The following is a 23,015-nucleotide window of genomic DNA, read 5'->3' on the forward strand; positions in this document are numbered from 1 at the left end:
AGGTAAAAGTACAATCTACAAAAAGATTTGTGTGCATCTAAAACTAATAACCTGATTGTGCGAAACTCTAACTACCCAATTTTTGTGCATCGTAAAGTAAAAATGTTCCAAAACTTATCAAATACACCAAGTAAAATAATTTTATTAAATGTAATTGATAAAAATTTAAGAATATCAAGTTTCATTGATTCCTTCATTTATTATTTCTAGATCTTAAAAATTTAAGATAATTAAATTCTTTAAAAAAAGAGCATAGTATATATTTAATAAAAAAATTAACATAGATATATATTTGAATAATCAATTTATTAATTAATTAAGGTATTTTAAATTATCTTAAAAAAGAGTATAGTATATAATTAATAAAAAATTTAACATAAATATTGATTTCAATAATCAAATTATTTTAATAAATTTAGAATTAGATTATAGATTCTATAATTTAAATTTCTTTATTTATAACATAAAATATAAATTCTTTCATTAAATTATATGACTGAATAGCCCTTATATTGCGTTGCTTTCAATTTGTTGTAAAAATATATGAGAGACTGTTTTGAATGTTGGAATTAATATTTCAATTTAAATTTTCTTTACAAAATAGTTTTAAAACTCTTTTGAATTATATTGCAATTAATTTTTTTCTTGCAATTAGATCAAAATTTGCTGAATTAGAGTTAAAAATTCTTCTTTTTAAACTAAGTTTTAGTTGTTATTTAAAATAAAGTTTTTTATCTAAACTTTTTCAAGCATTTAAGGTTATAGAGACAGACTATTATTGACATCTAATTTAAATTAAGTTATTGCTTACTTAAGACTATTCATAAATTATTAAATTATTCCTTCATCCTACTCTAATTAATTTTAAATCTTCTCATAATTTTTAATTTTATTCTATGTGTTAATAGTATAATTATTATTTTGTTATAATTTTTACATTTTTTATGCTTAATTTTGCAATAATTACTTAAGGTAATTTATTTCTTGTTTAATTTTATGAACTAAATAACTGCAAATAGTATCGCAAACTATGGTTTACATGTTTTAAATAGTCAAATTTATTACATTATTGAGAGGATCTTGCATTAAATTATAAACTAATTCGAAAAACTAATTAGGAGAAAGAAGTAATTCGTAGTTGTCTTTAATAAAACTTTCAAGATTATCTATAATTTACTTTTTATGGTGTTATATTAAATTCTACCTTAAATTTCTAACAATATCTCTTTCAAAGTGTTAAAAATTTAAATATTAAAATTGCTACTTGAATGCCTTGTAAATATTTTCTATTTAATTCTTATTAATTAATTAGAATGCTTACGTTTATTCTAAAATTTTACTGCAATTTAGCTAAAACTTTGTTTGAAGCTAACTTATATTTAAGAATTTTTGATCTTAGGCCATTTGTTATGTGATATAGGCTATTTATTTGGAGTATTTGGCAACTTCTTTTGTTAGAGCATCTTTGAAAGATATTTAAATTATTAATTCTTTTTATATTTTATTTGCTGAATGATCACTGATTTATGTAAGCATGTGAACATAATCTTATATTTAAAATTTTCTGATATGGTAAATTATAACAATTGATTCCTAGCTCATATATTCTTTTAAATTTAGTCCATCAATGAGCATCATTTTTTCTATCGCATTTGCTATTCCTTAAACTTAGTCGTTGTGTTCTTAGATAACTTCAATATAATTATCATTTTAAAAGTAATTCTAATTATCATTCATTAATTTCATATTTTGTTTATTTAAATTATTTTGATTATCCTTTTAAATGATTGAATCTTACATTAAATATAAAGAATTAGAGAGCTAAAATATACTGCAAGCAAGGGGGATCAAAGATTTCCATTGCAATGGTTTTCTTTCAAACAAATTTATGACGAAAGGCAGCTCTTCATTTAGATATTCTTTTATTATCTATTAAGTAATTTTATCATCTTAAAAAAATTCATCTATTCTGATAAAATTTAAATTTTCTTTCTTTGAAATATTTCTTTACAAAACTTTTATTTCACCTTTTAAATCCCTTATTTATTCTAAAATTTTTCCTCTTATTAGTTCCTCGTCTTTAATCCTCTTGAAACATCCACTCTCTGAAATATAAGATTCTAATTACTTTCTATCATATTTATTTATGTTAAATATCTTAGACTCTTGAGCTTGATTCATAAAATTTTTGCTCAATAAAATGCTTTATTCATATAACTCTTAATTATATTCTTGCTATACTAAGGATTAAGATTATAGTTATAGAATTTGTAGTGCTTAGTGTAAACTATTTTTTTATTGAAGAATCATTTCGCATTTATCAAGCATTTAAAGAGAAATAGAATGTTATTTCAAAGAAGTAAATGCAATAGCTTTGATGTAGTGAGCTGCTAAATTTTTTGGATTTTTCAAGATAATTTCGTCTGATATTTGGAGTGCTTCTGTGAATTTTTTTTCAATTAGCAATTTCATTCCTTCGCTAATTAAATAAGAAGGATTAACGACATTTCTCTCGTTCACTCTTTTTTGAAAATCTTCTTTGAAAATCATATATTCTTTCATGGCTTTCTCTGGTTCTTTTCTCATATTTTAAATCTTACAATAAAAAGTTGCCCAAATTTCTTCCTCCTACTTCCTCAGATACTGCTTTTTTTTTAGTATTTCGCAAGTATTTAAAGTTTTGCAATAGTCCCAAAAGATTTCATCCATTTTAGAAATATCAATCATATTTTGCAGCTATTTCTCGCAAATCTAAGCGTCCACTTTGTCTCTTTCCTCAATTAAATTTGATTAAATCTTATTTTTAATAATAAAACTGTCTTTTGAACCATCAATTACCATCTGAGCGCTACCATCTTACCCGCATCTACCTGCCCTGCCAAATGCTTAATCTTCCACTCTTTTATTTTTTGGCGTAAATGTAACTATCACATGTAAGCCACCTAAAATTATTAAAAATAGTTATAAAAACCTTACACTTTTTGGATTGATTTTTAATAAAATTTTAAAAATTAAATTAATTTTTTAAATAAAATGGATCATTTTAAATAAAAAAAAGAAAGAAACTAAAGAAATTAATTACCATTGTTTATAATTTGAGTGGAAAGTTTTATATCAGTTCCTCTACCTGCCAAATTAGTACTTAAAATGATACAAAATTCATTAATTGATTCTTTTTCTATACTCTCATTACCAGTGTAATATTCTACTATTTTTATATTTTGAAATCTCTTTGAAATTAATTTAGAAATGTGTTTGCTGAATTTTTCTGACTCTGAAATTATCAGGCATGGACTTCCTTTATTCATTTAAAGTCCAATCTCATTAATAATTGTCTTTTGGAAATCTAGTGTTGTTTATTCAATAATAGGAGGCAATATTTATAACTTTCTAGGTTTGAAAGGGGGAACTTTCAGAGTATCAACCTAGTAAAACTATTACAGAACATCAATAGACTTAAATGAGCCTAATGTTCCAGTCAGTCCTACTAAATTAGTTTTATAGAGCAAAAACATGTATATATTAGAGACAAAGTTAACAGTCATATTCATAGGAGTCACAGTCACATTTTCTTTCATTTAAATAAATTGATGCAAACCTCCTCTCCATTAAGTGTTTAATTGGGCAACACCTGTATTGTCGTAGTCAATAGGAATTATTTTATCATTTTCTACTTTATATTCTTTGTTTCTTTGAAGTTATTAAGCATAAAAGCCATTCATTACCCATTCCTTCATTTAAGACATTGCAAAAGATTTTATGTGATTAGGTATTAATTCATCGATTTTTGCAGAAATTTCTCCTCTCATTAGAGTTTAGTTGATAAATTCAGTAATAAAATCTTCAGCCCTGCAACAATATTTCTTGTCTTAGTTTTCTACAAAGTAGTAGTACCCTTCTAAATATTGATCTCTCATCTAAGTTATTTTATACCAAATTAGCCACAGAATAGTATTCAGCTTAGTTAATCCTGGAATACTTTTAGCAAGAGAGGTAGAATGGTTATGCTGATCAATGAGCATGCAGTCAACCTCATCAACAATAGCAAAATCGAACAGTCTACCACATCTAGTGCCTCTTTACTCATAATAATCTCCAAGTAAATCGGCAGCATAACTTCCAACATCACCATATACCACATTTTTTTTGTAAGTCTCATTTGGTTCGCTGGAACGAAATTATTCAGAGCCAATAGATCCACATGTTAAACCTAGCTCTTTATAAAACATTTAAAACTCCTCGCAATCTCTCTTTGCAAGTTCTTTGTTTGAAGTGAAAACATCGACTTTATCTTTCATCAAGCATCTCGTAGCAGCAATCATAGCAACAGTTATAGACTTACCTTCTCCAGTGTTAATCTGTAAGATTCTTCCTTTTTACTTTTATTTGTATAAAAAAAGCAAGCAAGAAACTATCTAAACTGAGCGTGGTGTCATTTTTGAAACTTTTTCCAAAGCTTTGCTTGATTAAATTAAATAGTAAATTTCAGGATATCTTTTTTTCAAGTCATCTAAAAATTATCCATTCATGCCATCTAGATATTTACCAAAAAGTTTCATGAAAATCTCTCTTTCATTCTCTGTAAGTTCTTTTATCTACTTTAAAATGGAATCAACTTCTTCACTGTAAAATTTTGGTTAATTCTAAATAGAAGTTTATCTATTTTCAATAAATTTAATTGGTTCTTATTAATTAAAATGTTTTATTTCACACTAATTTTTTAGATTTAAAGGCTAAGAATTTAATTTATTGCTATTAATTTAGATTTAATTAGAAAATTATTTTTTTAATTAAATTTACTAATTTTTCTATTTATCTTAAATATTTAAAGAAAGTAATTTTTTTAATTAAACATTATTTTAATTAAAAATATTTTATTAAATTTAATTTAAATTTTCACAAACATTTATGTCTTTTTAAATTTTTGGTTATAATTTTGTTAAGTATTATTATTACTTCTACTTATTATCATTTTTTAAGTTACTATTTTGAGGATATTATTCAATATTGTTTTTTTCATATGGTTTTTTAAATTATGTTTCTTATTCATTTTAATTAGATGATTTCTATCTATTTAGAACGTTTAGATTTTAATTCTCATAAATATTCTAATTGGAAAGTCCTACTAACTTGTTTTCTTATTGAATTTTATTATTTTTAATAAAATCCTAAACTTTCAAATTTTTATTTTAGAAAGTGTTAGGACATGCGCTATTTTTTTATTATGGTGTCTAAGTATTATCGGTGGGTAGCTAAATTTTAATTTAATTGAGTTATTATGTGTAGGCGAATAGTTTTTCTGTAAAAGACATTTTATTTAAGTCTTCTGATAATAGAGAAGAGATAACTACTAGTAAAGAGAGGGATTTATTGTTAAATGATGTCAAATAAGAATCAATTATGAGTTAAACAGATTCAAGCGTATCAGTAATTTACGTTTCCTACTGTTGAGTAATGATTTTATTTTGCGAAAAGACAGCTTGAGCTGCAGTTTATTTATTTTGATTATTATTAACACATCTTTCATATAGCTCTATAAAATATGGATTAAGATTTCTTGCTTTTATTGGGTCTAAAGCTATATTCCTTGATATTTTAAGTGTATAATCTAAATCTTATAAATGTTTATTCCAATTACCTCTAAATGGGCATAATAAAGAAGATAAAACAAGTTGTGTTTTTCCAAAAATTAGCTTGCCATTTTAAGAGTATTAGCTTAATATTTATTCAATTTACAAAAGAGTATCTTCTTAAATATTTAAATTAAAATCCATCCTTCAAATTATTTCTTTATATTTTTAATTTATTTAACAATACTATTTTCAAATATTTATTATTAATCTTAATTCAATTTTTTTATTAAATGACTTAAAAAATTTTTATCTTTAAAGGAATCTAAAAATGTAATTATCAAAGCAAATAATACTTCTTAGATTTCTCCTTTGAAATTTTTAAAAATTTAGAATTAATTATTGCCAATTACTATCTATTCTACATAAATTCTAATATGTTAACATTTCATTAGATGTCTTTTTTATTTACAAAACTAATATTTATTCATTTTTTCAAAGAATTTATTACTAAATATCAAAATTCAATTCCATTCTTCAAAATATTTCTTTATATATTTATTTATAAATATTACTTTCATATATTTGCTATTAATCATAACTCAATTTTTATTAAATAACTTTAAAAATTTTTAAATAAAAAAAGCATCTAAAAATATAATTATTAAAACAAAAATCCTTCTTAGATTTCTCCTTAGCAATTATTAAAAATTTAGAATTAATTATTATCAATTACTATCTATCTATATAAATTCTACTATGAGTATTAACATTTTATTAGATGCCTTTTTACTTAATTAATACTCATTTTATTTCTCAAAGAATGTCTTATTAAATATTTAAATTCAAAATATTTCTTTATATATTTATTTATACATTTTTAATATTATTTTAAAATATTTACTATTAAATCCTTACTCAATTTTTATTAAATAATTTTAACTTCCTTTATTTTTAAAAGGCATCTAAAAATAAAATTATCAAAACAAAAAATCCTTTTTATGTTTCTTCTTTACAATTTTTAAAAATTTAGAATTAATTATTTTCAATTTCTATTTATCTATCTATCTATCTATCTATCTATCTATCTATCTATCTATCTATCTCATAACATATATTTCCAAATTTCATTAGATGTGTTTTTTTATATAATTTATATTTTATTAGCAAATATTTTCAAAATGTATTGAATGATAATAGTGCTGTATATTTTTTAATATTTTAGATTTTGAGCAGTAAAATAAAACAAATGTTTATTTCATGTAAAAATTTTATTTAATTTTAAAAATATTTTAAATACCTAATAATTATTTGGTATTTAATTAAAGAATATCAATCTTACTATAAATTAGAACATTTTTTAATGAAAAATTATTTAGATTACTAAATACTAAATAAATAAATTGGCATGGTTTTTTTTTATAAAAATATTTTATAATTTTCATTTTTTACAGCTTTTGTAAGTTGAAATCAATATTTTTTGAAATTATTTTATTGATTATTTTTTTGACATTTTTTCAAATTAGATAGAATGATTTAAATTATATTTTGGAAATTTTTGTAAATGATATAAAAAATTCATATTTTAATATCTCTCTAATTAATTAAAATATAAATATTTGAATATATAGTTTGTTTGCTAAATTCATTTAAATACATTTTTTTTTTATTTCCATTTAAAAGAAACTCTACAAAAACCAATATGTATTAATTTCACACAAAATAAATATTATAATGAGGTCAAGAGGATCAAAAAATAATAATTTATTAGTTCTACATATCAAAAACTTAGGTAGCTAAATTAAATTTTTATTTTTTACTTAAATATGATATTTCAATTTGATTAAATTTAGATGACTGGATAAACCAAAACTTTTATATTTATTAAAAACAAAATTTTGTTTGATTGATTTATTTGTTTGTTTGTTTGTTTGTTTGTTTTTAAATTAAAGAATGAATTTAGTTCTTTCAAAGAGACCACAAAAGAGTTCTAGCTAAGAATTATAAAAGATATGCAAGGTCTCTCATGTTTTGACAAATATTTTTAATTTAAAAATCCAAGAATAGGTTTAATCTTAAATTGAAAAAAAGGAAGATAAAAATGATTAGTCTCATATAACTTGCTTTTAATATGATGTAGAATTTCAACCTGAAGTATCTGAAGACGACAGATAGCTAAGATATGCAATATTTAAGAAAGCAAGGAAAGATATAGAAAGATTAATAGGCAAATTTAGCTTTTCTGGAAAATCTTTTTACTCTCTGATAAAACCAATAAAAGAAAAAATGTATAAAGAATATTTGAATTTTGACAGTATTAAAATAGGTGAATAATCATATTCTATGAGAATTAAGTTTGTGAAGTAAATAGAAGTTTAGAATGATGAAACCGTAGATTAATTTTCTAATAACTAAATTAACTAAATTCTAAATATCACTTTCAAAGATATTTTGAGAGAAGAAAATTTTATTGAAATTGGCAAAAACTCTAAATTCTATAAGGAAAATGATATTAAGGAGAGATAGATCACTTTAAAAAATGGTTATGATATTTAATTTCAAATTTATAAAGGTATAACATTTTAGATATATCAAACCCTTGAGAAATACTAAATAACTCTAGATTTTACAAGTAGAATAATGAGAAAAGATAATGCACTGAAATACTTAAAAGAATTCAAAAATGGAATTATCGGCTAATCTGTAATTACTGCGTATAACAATTATTAAAGATATCAAATAACAGATTTAGATAGAACTAAAACTCCATAGAGTTAATTTTTATGGAATCAAACAAATAATTAAATTTCGTTTTTAGATTATTACTACTACAAATACAGGATCAAAATTGAACATATTAACCAACCTCTTTTAGTTTCATTTACAAAAAAGAGAGATCCTATTACTAAGCAATATCAGAAAAAAATTATTTATTTAGTCCCAGAGCTATGCCTGATGGCTGGGTTAAGCTCAAATGAAAAAAGAAGCATCAACTAAATCACTCGTGGAATTTAACTCAATCCAAAGGAAAGATATGAATATACAATAGAAGAATCTTAATTACTTCGCAAATAATCATCTCATTAAGAAGTCTATATAGATAGTATTCCAATATAAGCTAAAGCCTACATTTTAAATCCTCCTAATATCATACTAAAAAATAGTAAAATAATTCCTGAATAGGGAAAATTTGATTTTAAGGGCTAAATATTTGAATGCAAAACTGATTTTACAGATTGGATAATCATTTACTCAAACAAAAATTAGACCCTAGTAAACAAACTTTTAAAATTATTTCAAAATATCACTTAAAAACTGGAAATAAAGTATGAAGATCCTAAAATAATTCATCATTCTTTAGTGAATCCTAAACATTTAATAGAAAAATTAGATAAATATTTTATTGAAACTGAGTATTTGCCTAGTTTTATTGTAACATTTGGAGACTTAAATACAAATTTCTATTAGTAAATCAAACATTTCTTTTGTATTTTAGCTAATGTTGAATCTTAACATATTAGTCCTTAATCTTTAAAAAATAAAAATAAATATAAAATTTGCCTTAATATCGTCCTATAAATATTATAAAAGACTGGCAACCAAATTTGGAATGTGGAAATGCCTATGTAAATCACATCGTAGACAATAAATACTATGATTGTTGGAATAGAAACTAGCCGAAATATAATCAAAGGAAAATAAATTATTGCCGTTGTTTGCTCTATCAACAGAAACTTCTCAAGATATCTATCTTAAGTTTACTTTAGAGAAAAAGGTTGCAAATAGCTTCATTAATTGTAGAAAATTATAAAAGATGGAATACTAATTTACTAATAAATAGTAAAAAAATTACCAAAACAAATAATAATTTACAAATAAGGTTAAGGTGATGACCTAAAACAAAACAGTCATTTAACTGAAATAGAATCTATTTAAAATATTGCAAGCAATATTAGTCCTACTTATTCTCCTAAATTTGCTTATTTTAATGTTAACAAAAATGTTACATAAAAGATTTATCAATAAAATGAAGACAAAGCAATTTCCAATCCTATTCCAGGAACAGTATTTTCACACGAAACAAGTAAATCTTAAATTCATTTCTATCTAATAGCTTAAAATTGTAGGAATGGTGTTAGCATTCCAACAAAATACAGCCTTTTATACAACTCAACTGATTTGAATTAAGAAACTTTTTGGTAGTTTACATACTATTAAACTTTCAACTACTACAATTAATAAGGTTCCATAAGAGTACCCGCAGCCTTGAAATACGCCGAGAAACTAGCAAAATATGTTTTTGATTATCTCTAAGATGACAACTTTGGTGATTTAAAAAAAAATTTATTTTATCTATGAACACATAAATAAATAAAATGAAAAAAAAGTAACTTAATTTAATTCATTTTTCTAGTTTATTTTTGTATAATTACGAATTTTTTATTAAGGTATATAAATTATATGTTAAGTTGTAAAATTAATATCAAATTAATATTTTTAAAATCTGTTTATCAAAAATAAATAAAATTTTTTAAATCATTCAAAATATTATTAAAGTATTATTACAACTGACTACTTAGTTCATATACTTTTATGTAGTTTGTTTATTTTTGAAAAATTATGGAATTTTTGTTCAACATCTAAAGTTAAAATTTAAGTATCACTAATAAATAGTATTTAAATATTACTTTTATTTGAACTTACTCATATATAAAAAATCATATAGAATAATTGTAAATATTTATAAAAATATTAATTAGATCACTAAAATTCCAATAAACTAAATTATAAAATTTTTAAAGCAAAAATAATTTTGTAAATTATAAAAATAAAAGTGTTTCAATAAACTTAATTTTTAAAAAAAGCTAATAAGAATAAAGTTTCTAAAGGACAAAAATTTTTGAAAATTTCATTATTACAAAAAATATAACTTAACAAAAAATAATTTTCTTTTTAGAAATTATTAAAGTAAATAGATTTGAATAGCAGATATATTTTATCGCATGGGCATGATTCAACTAATTTTGCTTAATTAAATTTAAAATCTTTCAAATATTTATTGGTTGAAAAGAAATTATTAACATAAGATTAATAATTCGCTATTTATATTTATTAATTTTATTCCATCTATTTGCTCATTCAGTCATCCATTTCTTCTCCACTATCGTCAGAAACCTCACCAAAGTCATCGTACAAGTTTAGTTCGAATTATGTTAATTGTTTTATCCTCATAATTTTTCTCTTTAATAGCTCTTCTTAGTCATCTATATTATTCTCGCTTTAAATTATGATAGTAAAATAAAAAGTAAGAAACAAACTAAAAATTATATTTTCTAAAAGATAAAGAAATATATTTTTTATAATATTGCATTTACCCAAACCCTAAATACAATATTCTCAGATTTTGACAGTTTGCCAAAGTAGAAATAACTTCAGATGGGCCAAAATATCCAATTTTACTAAACCTTTATGAAAATAATAATAAAAATATATTTAAAAATAATTAGTTTCAAGCAAAAATGGTTTAAATTTTTTTTTGGAGATTAATAAAATTAGATATTTAAATAAATAAATACTATTTTAGAGATAAAATAGTTCTATAAAAAATAAAGCTTTGCTTGAATTAAATTAATATTTCTTGAAAGATTACCTGAGATCAAATTTCAAATACTAAAGATTAGTTAAATTTGTTAAACTTTTGCTTAAGCTTAAAGCACCTTCATAATTTATTTTATTATACCTTATTTTAAAATTTAAATTGTTTTAATAAAAGAGTAATTCAAGAAAAGTCATTTAAAATACTTTCCAAAACCAAAAAAGTTTGGTTTTGTAGTATTATTCATTAAAGTAAATAATATAAATAAATACTATAGCTCTAGTATTAGAGTAGAAAAGTTGATACACTATTTTAGTTTTTCACCTAAGAAGTAAGCTCCAAGAGAGCCAATTCTATTGTACCTTTATAAATTAATTTATTAGTTATTAATAAGACTAAAATTATGTAAATAAAAAAAATAAATTTGTTATTTATAAAATTTCCTCATTGTAAATAGTTTTCAATATTTTTTTAAAAAACCATTAATTATTTCTTACCACAAATCAAGTTGTAAGTATTTGAGATTAACAAATTAAGGTAATTTAGAACTAAAGTTAGCTATTCCTTTATCTTTAATGTTGTTCGATCTTTTTTATTTATGAAATAAATAATATCTTGAGCAAATATATTTACTTGTGATGTATTTTTTACAAACAAAATAAAATTTTACTTAAGCAAAAGAGACAAATCTGATAGTTCTGGTAACTTCATCAAAGCATTTGCTAATTCACTTATGCCATCATCACCGATTTTATTATTGCTATTAAAAAAATAGTGATAAATTATTTTACATAATATATCATTCATTATTTAATGCTTAAACATCTTTGAGGAATTAGATTTTTAAATAAATAAGAAAAAATGTATAAATAAAAAGATTATGTATGCTTCTTTACTCTATTTAGAGTTTTAATTTTTATAGATTTTAACATTTTGCTAAGCCTTATGCTAAATTAGCTGTACCCTCTGCACCAATTTCATTACCTCTTAAATAGAAAGAATGAAATAATAAATAGTTTTTTTAAAAAAAATTATGAATGAGATGAAGATAATTAATGAATAAAACCTAAACAAATTAAGCAACTTTATTTTTTTTTCTTAAAAATGGGTTAAAAGAGAAAAATTATTTTACCGAATTATTAATTCTAAATTTTAGAGGTTTTGACATTAAGATAAAGCTGCTCCGAACTAAGAGGCATGCTACCCATCTAAGCTATTGTGACTAATATAAATATAAAAATAATAATTAAAAATAAGGAAGTAATTATTGATTTTTTAATATATTTCAATATTGAAATTATTATTATTATATTAGTTAATTATGAGTCTATTTTGAAGCTATTAAAGTTATTGAAGAAATATGGTATGTACTAGCTTATTCCTAAGATAATATTTAAAGAATTGAATAATTTTTAAATACCTAAAATCAAGAAAAAGAGTAGAAACACTTTTAAAGCTAGGAAAGATAAAGATATTAGAAGAATAACCCAAGAGCCTTTTTTAATTTAATTGTAATCAAATAGATGAAATTTAAAATTTAGATCTTTGAAAGCCAATTAGATAGACTTTAAAATAATAAAAGGTTGAGTTTACCCATTTCCTTCGATACGATTAGAGCTTATAATATTTTTAATTTAAAGATTAAGTAAAACAAGAATTTGGCATATTATAAATTTATATACCATAGATATAATCTTAATTTTTTCAGATTCGAGCAATTATCTAAGGCAGAGCATATATTAGATTAAGCTTTTCCATCTAATTGATTAGACCTTTTTGTGGTAATAATAAAATAATTATTGACTTTTTATGAATTTTAAAATGATCACTAAATATTATGGTTATTAAAATTAAATTTTATATTTAAATTCTGTTTGCTTTCTCATAAATATTTTTAAGAGAAACTTATTCTTTAGAATCTAAAATTAGAAAATAGTTAGTTATCTATCTATCTATTTACCCTAATTTGAGAGTCAATTCTGAGAGTTTAGCACATTTTGAAATTCCCAAAGCTAAATTATAAGCAAAATTAGAACCATTTATACTTAAATCATTGAAATTATTTCTACTTGTTAATAATAATAAATAATAATTTCTAAAGAAAAAAATTTGAAAAAATTGATAACTAACATATAGGATTATTTTTTTTTTAAATTAAAGATTAAAAATTAAAACTTAAAATATAAATTAATCAAATAAATTACTCAAGATCAATAGCTAGAATTGATAAATTATGACATTAAGCTAATTACGATCCTAAAATTGATATTTTCTATTCTTCTATTTTACAGTAACTTTTTATAATATATAAAGCAAATTAAAAATAATAATGAAATATAATCAAGCAAATTTAAAAAAAAGCCCCCAACTTTTAGAGAGTAATTAATGATTTTTTTAAATCTAATAAAATTTTTAATTTAATAATTTATAGTTGAGTGTAAGGGGTAATTAAAACTAAAGTGTTTATTGTATTCCTCATATTTTTTTTATTTTAAAATAGATTTAATGCTTTTTATAAATTTTAGTTAGTAAAATTTAGCTAAATCAGAATTACGAGAGATCAAGGTTCAAATTTGAGAGATTTGGTAAATTTACTAAGCCCTAGCTTAAAGCTTCAATATGTTCACTCATGTTGATACCTCTTTTGATGAATTTGTTAAAAATTTAAGTTAAAAATAAAGAAGAAACAAATAAAAAAATGATGAGTAATAAATGTTTTGATTTAAAAAATAAATAACAAACAATATCTCATAAATAAAAGTTCTTTATTTGTCATTACATCTATGTGAACAAAAAGCAAAAAAGAAAGTTAAATTTACCCTAATTTTATTGATAAAGTAGAGAGTTTGGTGCATTTTTTTAAATTTGATATTAAAATAGTTAGAAACTCAATATCGGAAGGACAACTATCACTTTTAAAAATAAAAATTAGCAGATAAAACAGTTTAGATAAAAAATTTGATAAAAATTATAAAACAAACTAGTATTACTAATCAGGCTCGATAATTAGTGTTTTTAAATATGGTAAATTTGAAAAAGTTTCAATAATATTAGACTCTATTATAGGATCTGTTGGTTTCTTACTATTTAGCATATAAAAATAGTAAAGGTTTAATTAATTAATTAAAAATCAAAATAAAAAAAAGAAAATTTTATAAAATTTTTATTTTAAGATGAGAAAAATAAATAAGTAAATAGTTTAATATTTCATTTTTTTTCATTTCTTTAATTTATAGATAGTAAATATATTATTTTAAGCTTTTTAAAGAAATATAAAATTATAAACATTGAAAATTGGCTTCTAAATATTAATAGTAAAATATTTAATTACAAATAATTCACTTCAAGTATAGACTCATCAGAAAATCTTTAACCACTAAACTTTTATTGAAATATAATTAAAGGATTTGATTTTTCAATAAAATTTGTTTTACTTCTTCTAGAGATTTGTATTAACCCTTTATAAATATCATATTTTTTTTAATTATCCTTTTTTTTTTCAAATTTAATTAATTTTTTTGTTTGTAATAATTATTTGTTATTAAAAAAACACTCACAGATTTATAACAATAATTTCGTTTTAAATAATCAAAATTTGATGATCCACAATATTCCCGCTATTAGAAATTTAATCAGAATTAAAAATTTTATCTTTATCTATATCATTAATCAAAGCATTATCAAGATCAAATAAGCATTTATCCATTAAGCAAGATATTTTTGACAAGCGCAAAATAAAATTCAAACACCAACTCTTAAATAGGCGCATTTTTATTATTTATTGCTTTTTATAAATATATAATAATTTTTATTATTAAAACATATATATATATATATACTGTAAATGCTCATTAATTAAGGCATTTTTTTTTTCGATTATGGCATGTTTTTTAATAAAAATTTGTTAAAAAAGTTTTTAAAAAAGTCTGAAAATGTAGCCCTCCAAGTAAAATACTCGGAAGGCGAAAAAATAGTAAAGTAGAAAGGTTTTTTCTACCTACTGATCTAAAAATGCTCCTATTGTAAATTCTCTGTATTTAAATAGTTCTTTTATTTGAGCACAGTCTGATATAAAAAACCATAAAGAATAATTGTATAATATTTATACAAATATTTTATCAATTAAAAATTTCATAATCTATTATTAATTTTTAAACAAAAATAATCAATAAAATAATTTTGTAAGTTTTAAAATAAAAATAATTCAATTAATTAAATTTTTTTAAAAAGTTAATAAGAAAAAAGTTTCTAAAGGACAAAAATTTTTGAATATATCACTATTGCAAAAAAATATAGATATCACAATTATAAACAATTTTCTTTTTTAGAAATTATTAAAGAAAATAGATTTGAATAGCAGATAAATATAATCTCATGGGCGGGATTCAACTAATTTTCAAATAATTATTGGATGAAAAGAAAATATTAACTTAAGATTAACAATTTTCTATTTTATTTATTGATTTTATTCCATCTATTTACTCATTCAGTCATCCATTTCTTCTCCACTATCGTTAGAAACCTCACCAAAGTCATCGTACAAATTTAATTCGAATTATATTAATTGTTTTATCCTCATAATTTTACTCTTTAATAGCTCTTCTTAGTCATCTATATTATTCTCACTTTAAATTATGGTTAAAAAATAAAAATTAAGAAACAAATTAAAAATTAAATTTGCTAAATGATAAAGATATATATTTTATCTTTAAAATATTGCATTTACCCAAACCCTAAAATTAATATTCTCAGATTTTTGCAGTTCGCCAAAGTAGAAATAACTTCAGATGGGCCAGAATATCCAATTTTACTAAACCTTAATGAAAATAATAATAAAAATAAATATAAAATAAATAAAAAAGTTTAAAATAAAACTATTTTTAGAATAAAAATGGTTTAAATATTTTTTGGTAGATTGATAAAAGTAGATATACCAATACTATTTTTGAGATAAAATAGTTCTATAAATAATAAAGCTTTGTTTGAAATAAATTAATATTTCTTGAAAGATTACCTGAGATCAAGTTTCAAATACTAAAGATTAGTTAAATTTGTTAAACTTTTGCTTACACATAAAGCACCTTCATAACTTATTTTATTATACCTTATTTTAAAATTTAAATTGTTTTACTAAAGAAGTAATTCAAGAAAAATCAGTTTAAATATTTTCCAAAACCATAAGTAGATAATTTTTGTTATTTTTGTTTTGGTTTTGTAGTATTATTTATAGAAGTAAATAATATAAATAAGTACTATAGATTTAGTATTAGAGTAGAAAAGTTGATACATTATTTTAGTTTTTCACCTAAGGACTAAGCTCCAAGAGAACTAATTCTATTGTACCTTTACAAATTAATTTATTAGTTATTAATAAGAGTAAAACATTATGTAAAAAAACAAGTAAAAAAAATAAATTTGTTATTTATAAAATTTCCTCATTAGTGAATAACTTTCAATATTTTTAAAAAAAACAAGTAAATATTTCTTACCATAAATCAAGTTCTAAGTATTTGAGATTAGCAAATTAAGGTAATTTAGAACTAAAGTTAGCTATTCCTTTATCTTTAATGTTGTTTGATCTTTTTTATTTATGAAATAAATAATATCTTGAGCAAATATATTTACTTGTGATATATTTTTTACAAACTAAATAATATTTTACTTAAGCAAAAGAGATAAATCTGATAGTTCTGGTAACTTGATCAAAGCATTTGCTAATTCACTTATGCCATCGTCACCAATTTTATTATTGCTATTAAAAGAATAGTGATAGATTATTTTACATAATTTATCATTCATTATTTAATGCTTAAACATCTTTAGGAATTAGATTTTTAAATAAATAGGAAAAAATGAAAAAATAAAAATATTATGTATGCTTCTTTACTTTATTTAGAGTTTTAATTTTTATAGATTTTAACATTTTGCTAAGCCTTATGCTAAATTAGCTGTACCCTCTGCACCAATTTCGTTACCTCTTAGATAGAAAGAATGAAATAATAGATAGATTATTTTAAAATAATAAATATGAATCAGATGAAGATAATTAATTAATAAAATCTAAACAAATTAAGCAACTTTATTCTTTTTTTCTTAAAAATAGGTTAAAAGAGAAAACTTATTTTACGCAATAATTAATTCTAAATTTTAGAGGTTTTGGCATTAAGATAAAGCTGCTCCGAACTATGAGGCATGCTACCCATCTAGGTTATTGTATCTAAAATAAATATAAAAATAATAATTAAAAGTAAGGAAGTGATTATTGATTTTTTAATATATTGAAATATTTTCAAATGTGATATTATTATTATATTAATTAATTATGAGTCTATTTTGAGGCTATTAAAGTTATTGAAGAAATATGGTAGGTACTAGCTTATTCCTAAGATAATATTTAAAGAATTTAATAATTTTTAAATACCTAAAATCAAGAAAAAGAGTAGAAACACTTTTAAAGCTAGGTAAGATAAAGCTTTTAGAAGGTTAACTCTAATTATAATTTTAACCCAAGAGCCTTTTATTATTTAATTGTAATCAAATAGATGAAATTTAAAATTTAGATCTTTGAAAGCTAATTAGATAGACATTAAGATAATAAAGGGTTGAATTTACCACATTCCTTCAATATGATTAGAGCTTATAATATTTTTAATTTAAAGATTAAGTAAAACAAGAATTTTGCATATTATAAATTTATATACGATAGATTTAGGGCTAATTTTTTCAGATTCGAGCAATTTTCTAAGGCAGTGCATATATTAGATTAACATTTTCCATCTAATTGATTAGAACTTTGTAGTAATAAAATAATAATTAATGACTTTTTATGAATTTTAAAATGATCACTAAATATTATGGTCTTTAAAATTAAATTTTATATTTAAAGTCTGCTTGCTTTCTCATAAACATTTTTAAGAGAAAATTATTCTTTAGAATCTAAAATAAGAAAATAGTTAGTTATCTATCTATTTACTTTAATGACAGAGTCAATTCTGAGAGTTTAGGAAATTTTGAAATTAGCAAAGCTAAATTATAAGCAAAATTAGAACCATTTAAACTTACATCATTGAAATTGTGTCTATTTGTTAACAAAAATAAATAATGATTTCTAAAAAATAAAGAAAAAAAATTGAAAAAATTGATAGCTATAGCATATTGGATTTTTTTTTAAAATTAAAGATTAAAAATTAAAACTTAAAATATAAATTAATCAAATAAATTACTCAAGATCAATGGCTAGAATTGATAAATTATGACATTAAGCTAATTACTATCCTAAAATTGATATTTTCTTTTCTTCTATTTTACAGTAACTTTTTTTATAAATAAAGCAAAATTAAAAATATTATGAAATATGATCAAGCAAAATTATATAACAGCCCCCAACTTTTAAAGAGTAATTAATGATTTTTTTAAATTAATAAAAATTTTAATTTAATAATTTATAGTTGAGTGTAAGGGGTAATTAAAACTAAAGAGTTTATTGTATTCCTCATATTTTTTTTATTTTAGAATAGATTTAATGCTTTTTATAAATTTTAGTTAGTAAAATTGAGGTAAATCTGAATTACGAGAGATCAAGGTTCAAATTTGAGAGATTTGGTAAATTTATTAAGCCCTGGCTTAAAGCTTCAATATGTTCACTCATGCTGATACCTCTTTTGATGAATATGTTAAAAATTTAAGTTAAAAATAAAGAAGAAACAAATAAAAAAATGATGAATAATAAATGTTTTGTTTAAAAAATAAATAACAAACAATATCTCATAAATAAAAGTTCTTTATTTGTCATAACATCTATGTGAACAAAAAGCACTAAAGAAAGTTAAATTTACCTAACTATTATTGATAAAGTAGAGAGCTTGGTGCATTTTTTTAAATTTGATACTAAAATAGTAAGAAACTCTATATCGGAGGCACAACTATTACTTTTAAAAATAAAAATTAGCAGATAAAAAGCTTAGATAAAAAAATGAGTTAAAAATTATAAAACAAACTAGTATTACAACCCTTGCTCGATAATTAGTGTTTTTAAATTTGGTAAATTTGAAAAAGTTTCAATAATATTAGACTCTATTATAGGATCTGATGGTTTCTTACTATTTAGCATATAAAAATAGTAAAGATTTAATTAATTAATTAAAAATCAAAATAAAAAAAAAGAAAATTTTATAAATTTTTTATTTTATAATGAGAAAAATAAATAAATAAATCGTTTAATATTTCATTTGTATCATTTCTTTAATTTATAGAAAGTAAATCTTTTATTTTAAGCTTTTTAAAGAAATATAAAATTATAAACATTGAAATTTGGCTTCTAAACATTAATACTAAAATAGTTAATTACAAAGATCTCAAATCGAGTATAGACTCATCAGACAATCTTTAATCACTAAACTTTTATTGAAATATAATTAAAGGATTTGATTTTTCAATAAAATTACTTTTTCTAGAGATTCGTATTAACCCTTTATAAATATCATATTTTTTTTAATTATCCTTTTTTTTCAAATTTAATTAATTTATTTGTTTGTAATAATTATTTGTTATTAAAAAAAACACTCACAAATTTATAACAATAATTTCACTTTAAATAATCAAAATTTGATAGCCCAAAATATTCCCGCTATTAGAAATTTAATCAGAATTAAAAGATATTTTTGACAAGCACAAAATAAAATTCGAACATCAACTCTTAAATAGGCACATTTTTATAATTTATTGCTTTTATAATATATAATATTTATCATTATTAAAACATATATATATATTCTATGATAATTAAGTTTATAAAGTAATTAGAAGTTTAAAATGATGAAATTGAAGAATAATTTTTTAGCAAAAAATATTTTCAAATAAAATACATAAAAATTATTCTTTTGTATTTATAAATATATATTTTAATCAATCCAAATTCAATATCAATTTTGAAATAAAATGTATCCATCAATATGTATATATTATTGGCTTGTAAAATTTATAAAATTTTATATTAAGTAAGTGATTAAATAATTTATTAAATTGAATAATATTTAGTATTTTTTTAATAGTATTTAGATTTTCATTAAGAAAAAAAAGTATTTAATTTATACTATTTCTTCAGGATTCATTTAAATAATTAATTTGTTTTTATTTTTTAATTAATAAAATTGAAGCAGTCTAAGAAATTATTAAGATGGGAAATACTTCATCTAAAAAAAAATAAATATAATATATCTATTGTTATTCTATCAGTAAAGTAAAATATTTAATCTCATTAATAATTCACCTTTAAAAATGAATTTTTTTTTTTATAAAGTTTGAAAGATAATCTTTTTAATCTATTACACATCTAACGCTAAATTTTGAGTAAAAAATAAATTAATTTAAAATATTGCTTTTCAAATTTAAGAGTAATAACTGACAGATTCTTAAGATCTTCAATAATTTTTATAAGATTTTAAATATTTTATATTTTTAATTATCTATCTTTATACTTAATTTATAGTTAATTAATAAACATTTTTTTTACTTTTTCAAAATAAATTGTTAAGTTTAAAAAATGTTTAGTTTATTTTATATAATAGATTATTTATTTTTATTTTGATTTTTATTAATTTTTCTATTTTTTTTTCTAAAAAAAATTATTTTAATAATTAAAAATTAATTCCATATCATTCTTATTATTTTTTATTTAATTTTTTATGATTCATAAGATTATTTTTATGAATTAGAGATATTTTTAATCTATTTTATTGAAAATAATTAGATATTGTGGTTATGATGATAGCCATGCTTCAACTCTGAGTTCTATTTTAGTGAAATGCATAAATCTCTTGAGTTTAAAGCTTCTTATTGGGTAAATTATAAGTATTTTTATGGATTTTTCCTTATGATTATTTTATATCTAAAAAATTCCAAAAGAACCAAACTAAATAAAAATAAAATTCAAATAATATTAAATTACAAAATTAAAAAAGCTGTTTGTTTATAAAATTTCAAATATATTAATTTAGTTTAAAAATAAATTATTTTCTTATAATATTTTCTTAAAAATATAAAAGCTATAACAAGTTTAGTTCATAGGGTGTCATAGAAATAGTTTCTGCTTTAGTAAAATGCACTAAATTAAGAACTTTGTGGCTCTTCCTATAGTAAAAACTAATTTATTTTTTTATCTTATTTGTGTTGATTTATAAAAGAATCAAAAAACAAAGTTAGTCAAATTATTGATTTTATAATTTATGTTTTTTTTTTTTTTACAGATTAAAAAATAAAATAATATTTAATTTCTTAAGTTCAATTAAATTTATTTTTATTTTTAAAAACTAAAATTTAATGTTTTTAAATTCTTAATATAAAATTAGTTAAAATAATCTTAATTAATAAGGGATGATAAACATAATTTATGCTATAGAAAGATGTCAAAATATTTAGTATTTGCATATATAACTTTAGTAAATATTTTACTTTTTTTTAATAAAGAAAACGAGTGAGTTTTATTCAAATCAGATTCAAATTATTGTTTAGTTAACACTCTTGTTTTGTCTGTAAAAAAATAAAAATGTTTACTTGAGTGAGTAAGGGAAATAGAAAATAAATTCAAAAAACTCATTTTTTGATCTAAAATAATGCAATTTTTTAAATATCCCCATATTTTAAAGAAATAAAATTAATTTGAAGGAAAAGATATATTTTTTTTAAAAAATTAGATTTTAAAAATATTAATTTTAGACATAGATGCTTAGTTAGAAGCATTAATTAATTTTTAATTTTTTTATAGATATTATATCTTATTTTGTTTTTTATTTTTCGTCTACATATTTATGAGAGCAAGCAAATGTTATAGAAAATTATGTAGTTTTTTTATTTTATTAAGTTAATTGATGTTTTATAAAAACAGTGCTTTTTACACATTTGAAGATATATTAAAATTTAGAAGGAAACTCTTAAAAACAAAAAGGTTAGTTTAATTATTCATTCATAGATGATGTTTCATAATTTCTAAAAAATCAATACTCTCTAAATTGTTTCTTATTTAAACAATTGTTTGTTGTATTTGAAATTTATGTTTTGTTTTACGGGTAAATTTAATTTTAGAAAATTAAATTAAGTATTTAATATATATTTTTTAGTTGATTTGTAGTTTATTTTTTACAATAAACATTAGTTTTAATATGGATTAATTGTAATTTATATAAAATTAAATATAAAAAAAATATATAAAGAAGTTAATATGTATTTATTTATATGCTATCAAATGCAAACCTTGTATTTAATTATCATATTTATAAATTTTTTTCAATAATTTATTTAATATTTAATGTTAAATAAATTAATTAATTAATTATTTTTATTTTATTTATATCAACTTAAAAAGAGGTAAATAATTTAATTTTAATATCATAAAAAAATATGGTAAATGATAAAATAGAATAATTAAGTTAAAGTTTTAAGAGATGAAAAATAAATAGCTTTTATTATCAATTTATGTATCATTTTTATTTTTTTAAAACAGTTTTTTTGCTCTCCATTTACTTTTTGAGTATCAATCATCAACTTTTCATTGATTTATAGTAAATTATTTGATTTCTTTGAAAATTATAAAAATATTTAAATAAATATTTATATTTAATTATATTAATAGATGAAAAATATTTATTTAAAAATAAAAGAAAATAATAAATAAAAAAAAATTAGTTTTAAAAATTTTAATTTTAGGTATGCTTGTTTGTTAAGAAGCATTAATTAATTAATTCATTTTTTATTTTTAAGTAAAATTGTTTATTTTGTTTTTTATTTGATATCTACATATTTATGAGAGCCAGTAAATTTAATAGAACATTTTTTACAGTTTTTTTATTTTATAA

The 23,015-nt window shown here is 20.4% G+C and overlaps 4 protein-coding genes across 4 annotated transcripts; 1 reads left to right on the forward strand and 3 right to left on the reverse strand. All coding sequences in view use genetic code 6, as the record gives it.

The window, feature by feature from the left end:
• Positions 1-480: 480 nt before the first annotated feature.
• TTHERM_00203020 (helicase carboxy-terminal domain protein) lies at positions 481-5,774 on the reverse strand (the record flags this gene model as incomplete). Its single annotated transcript, XM_001007087.2, has 2 exons — positions 481-2,942; positions 3,083-5,774. The coding sequence occupies 2 exons, from the start codon at positions 5,772-5,774 to the stop codon at positions 481-483; spliced, it is 5,154 nt and encodes a 1,717-aa protein (XP_001007087.2).
• A 1,749-nt stretch (positions 5,775-7,523) lies between these two features.
• TTHERM_00203030 (piwi-like protein) lies at positions 7,524-9,929 on the forward strand (the record flags this gene model as incomplete). The annotated part of the gene is made up of 1 exon (XM_001007088.2): positions 7,524-9,929. The coding sequence occupies one exon, from the start codon at positions 7,524-7,526 to the stop codon at positions 9,927-9,929; it is 2,406 nt and encodes an 801-aa protein (XP_001007088.2).
• Positions 9,930-10,709: 780 nt separating this feature from the next.
• TTHERM_00203040 (transmembrane protein, putative) lies at positions 10,710-14,832 on the reverse strand (the record flags this gene model as incomplete). Its single annotated transcript, XM_001007089.2, has 19 exons — positions 10,710-10,848; positions 10,946-11,035; positions 11,221-11,310; positions 11,439-11,528; positions 11,664-11,753; positions 11,837-11,926; positions 12,063-12,152; positions 12,299-12,388; positions 12,587-12,661; positions 12,760-12,783; positions 12,849-12,938; positions 13,127-13,231; positions 13,371-13,460; positions 13,721-13,807; positions 13,986-14,078; positions 14,157-14,249; positions 14,498-14,547; positions 14,601-14,718; positions 14,774-14,832. 19 exons carry the CDS (start codon positions 14,830-14,832, stop codon positions 10,710-10,712), a joined length of 1,653 nt encoding a protein of 550 aa, XP_001007089.2.
• Positions 14,833-15,652: 820 nt separating this feature from the next.
• Positions 15,653-19,649, reverse strand: TTHERM_00203060 (kinase domain protein; the record flags this gene model as incomplete). Its single annotated transcript, XM_001007091.2, has 18 exons — positions 15,653-15,791; positions 15,893-15,982; positions 16,181-16,270; positions 16,420-16,509; positions 16,656-16,745; positions 16,829-16,918; positions 17,054-17,143; positions 17,294-17,383; positions 17,588-17,680; positions 17,779-17,802; positions 17,868-17,957; positions 18,140-18,244; positions 18,390-18,479; positions 18,738-18,824; positions 19,002-19,094; positions 19,173-19,265; positions 19,514-19,563; positions 19,611-19,649. 18 exons carry the CDS (start codon positions 19,647-19,649, stop codon positions 15,653-15,655), a joined length of 1,533 nt encoding a protein of 510 aa, XP_001007091.2.
• Positions 19,650-23,015: the final 3,366 nt, after the last annotated feature.

The sequence above is a fragment of the Tetrahymena thermophila genome (assembly GCF_000189635.1).
Source record: "Tetrahymena thermophila SB210 genomic scaffold scf_8254815, whole genome shotgun sequence".
In the NCBI taxonomy this organism is placed as follows: Eukaryota; Ciliophora; class Oligohymenophorea; order Hymenostomatida; family Tetrahymenidae; genus Tetrahymena; species Tetrahymena thermophila.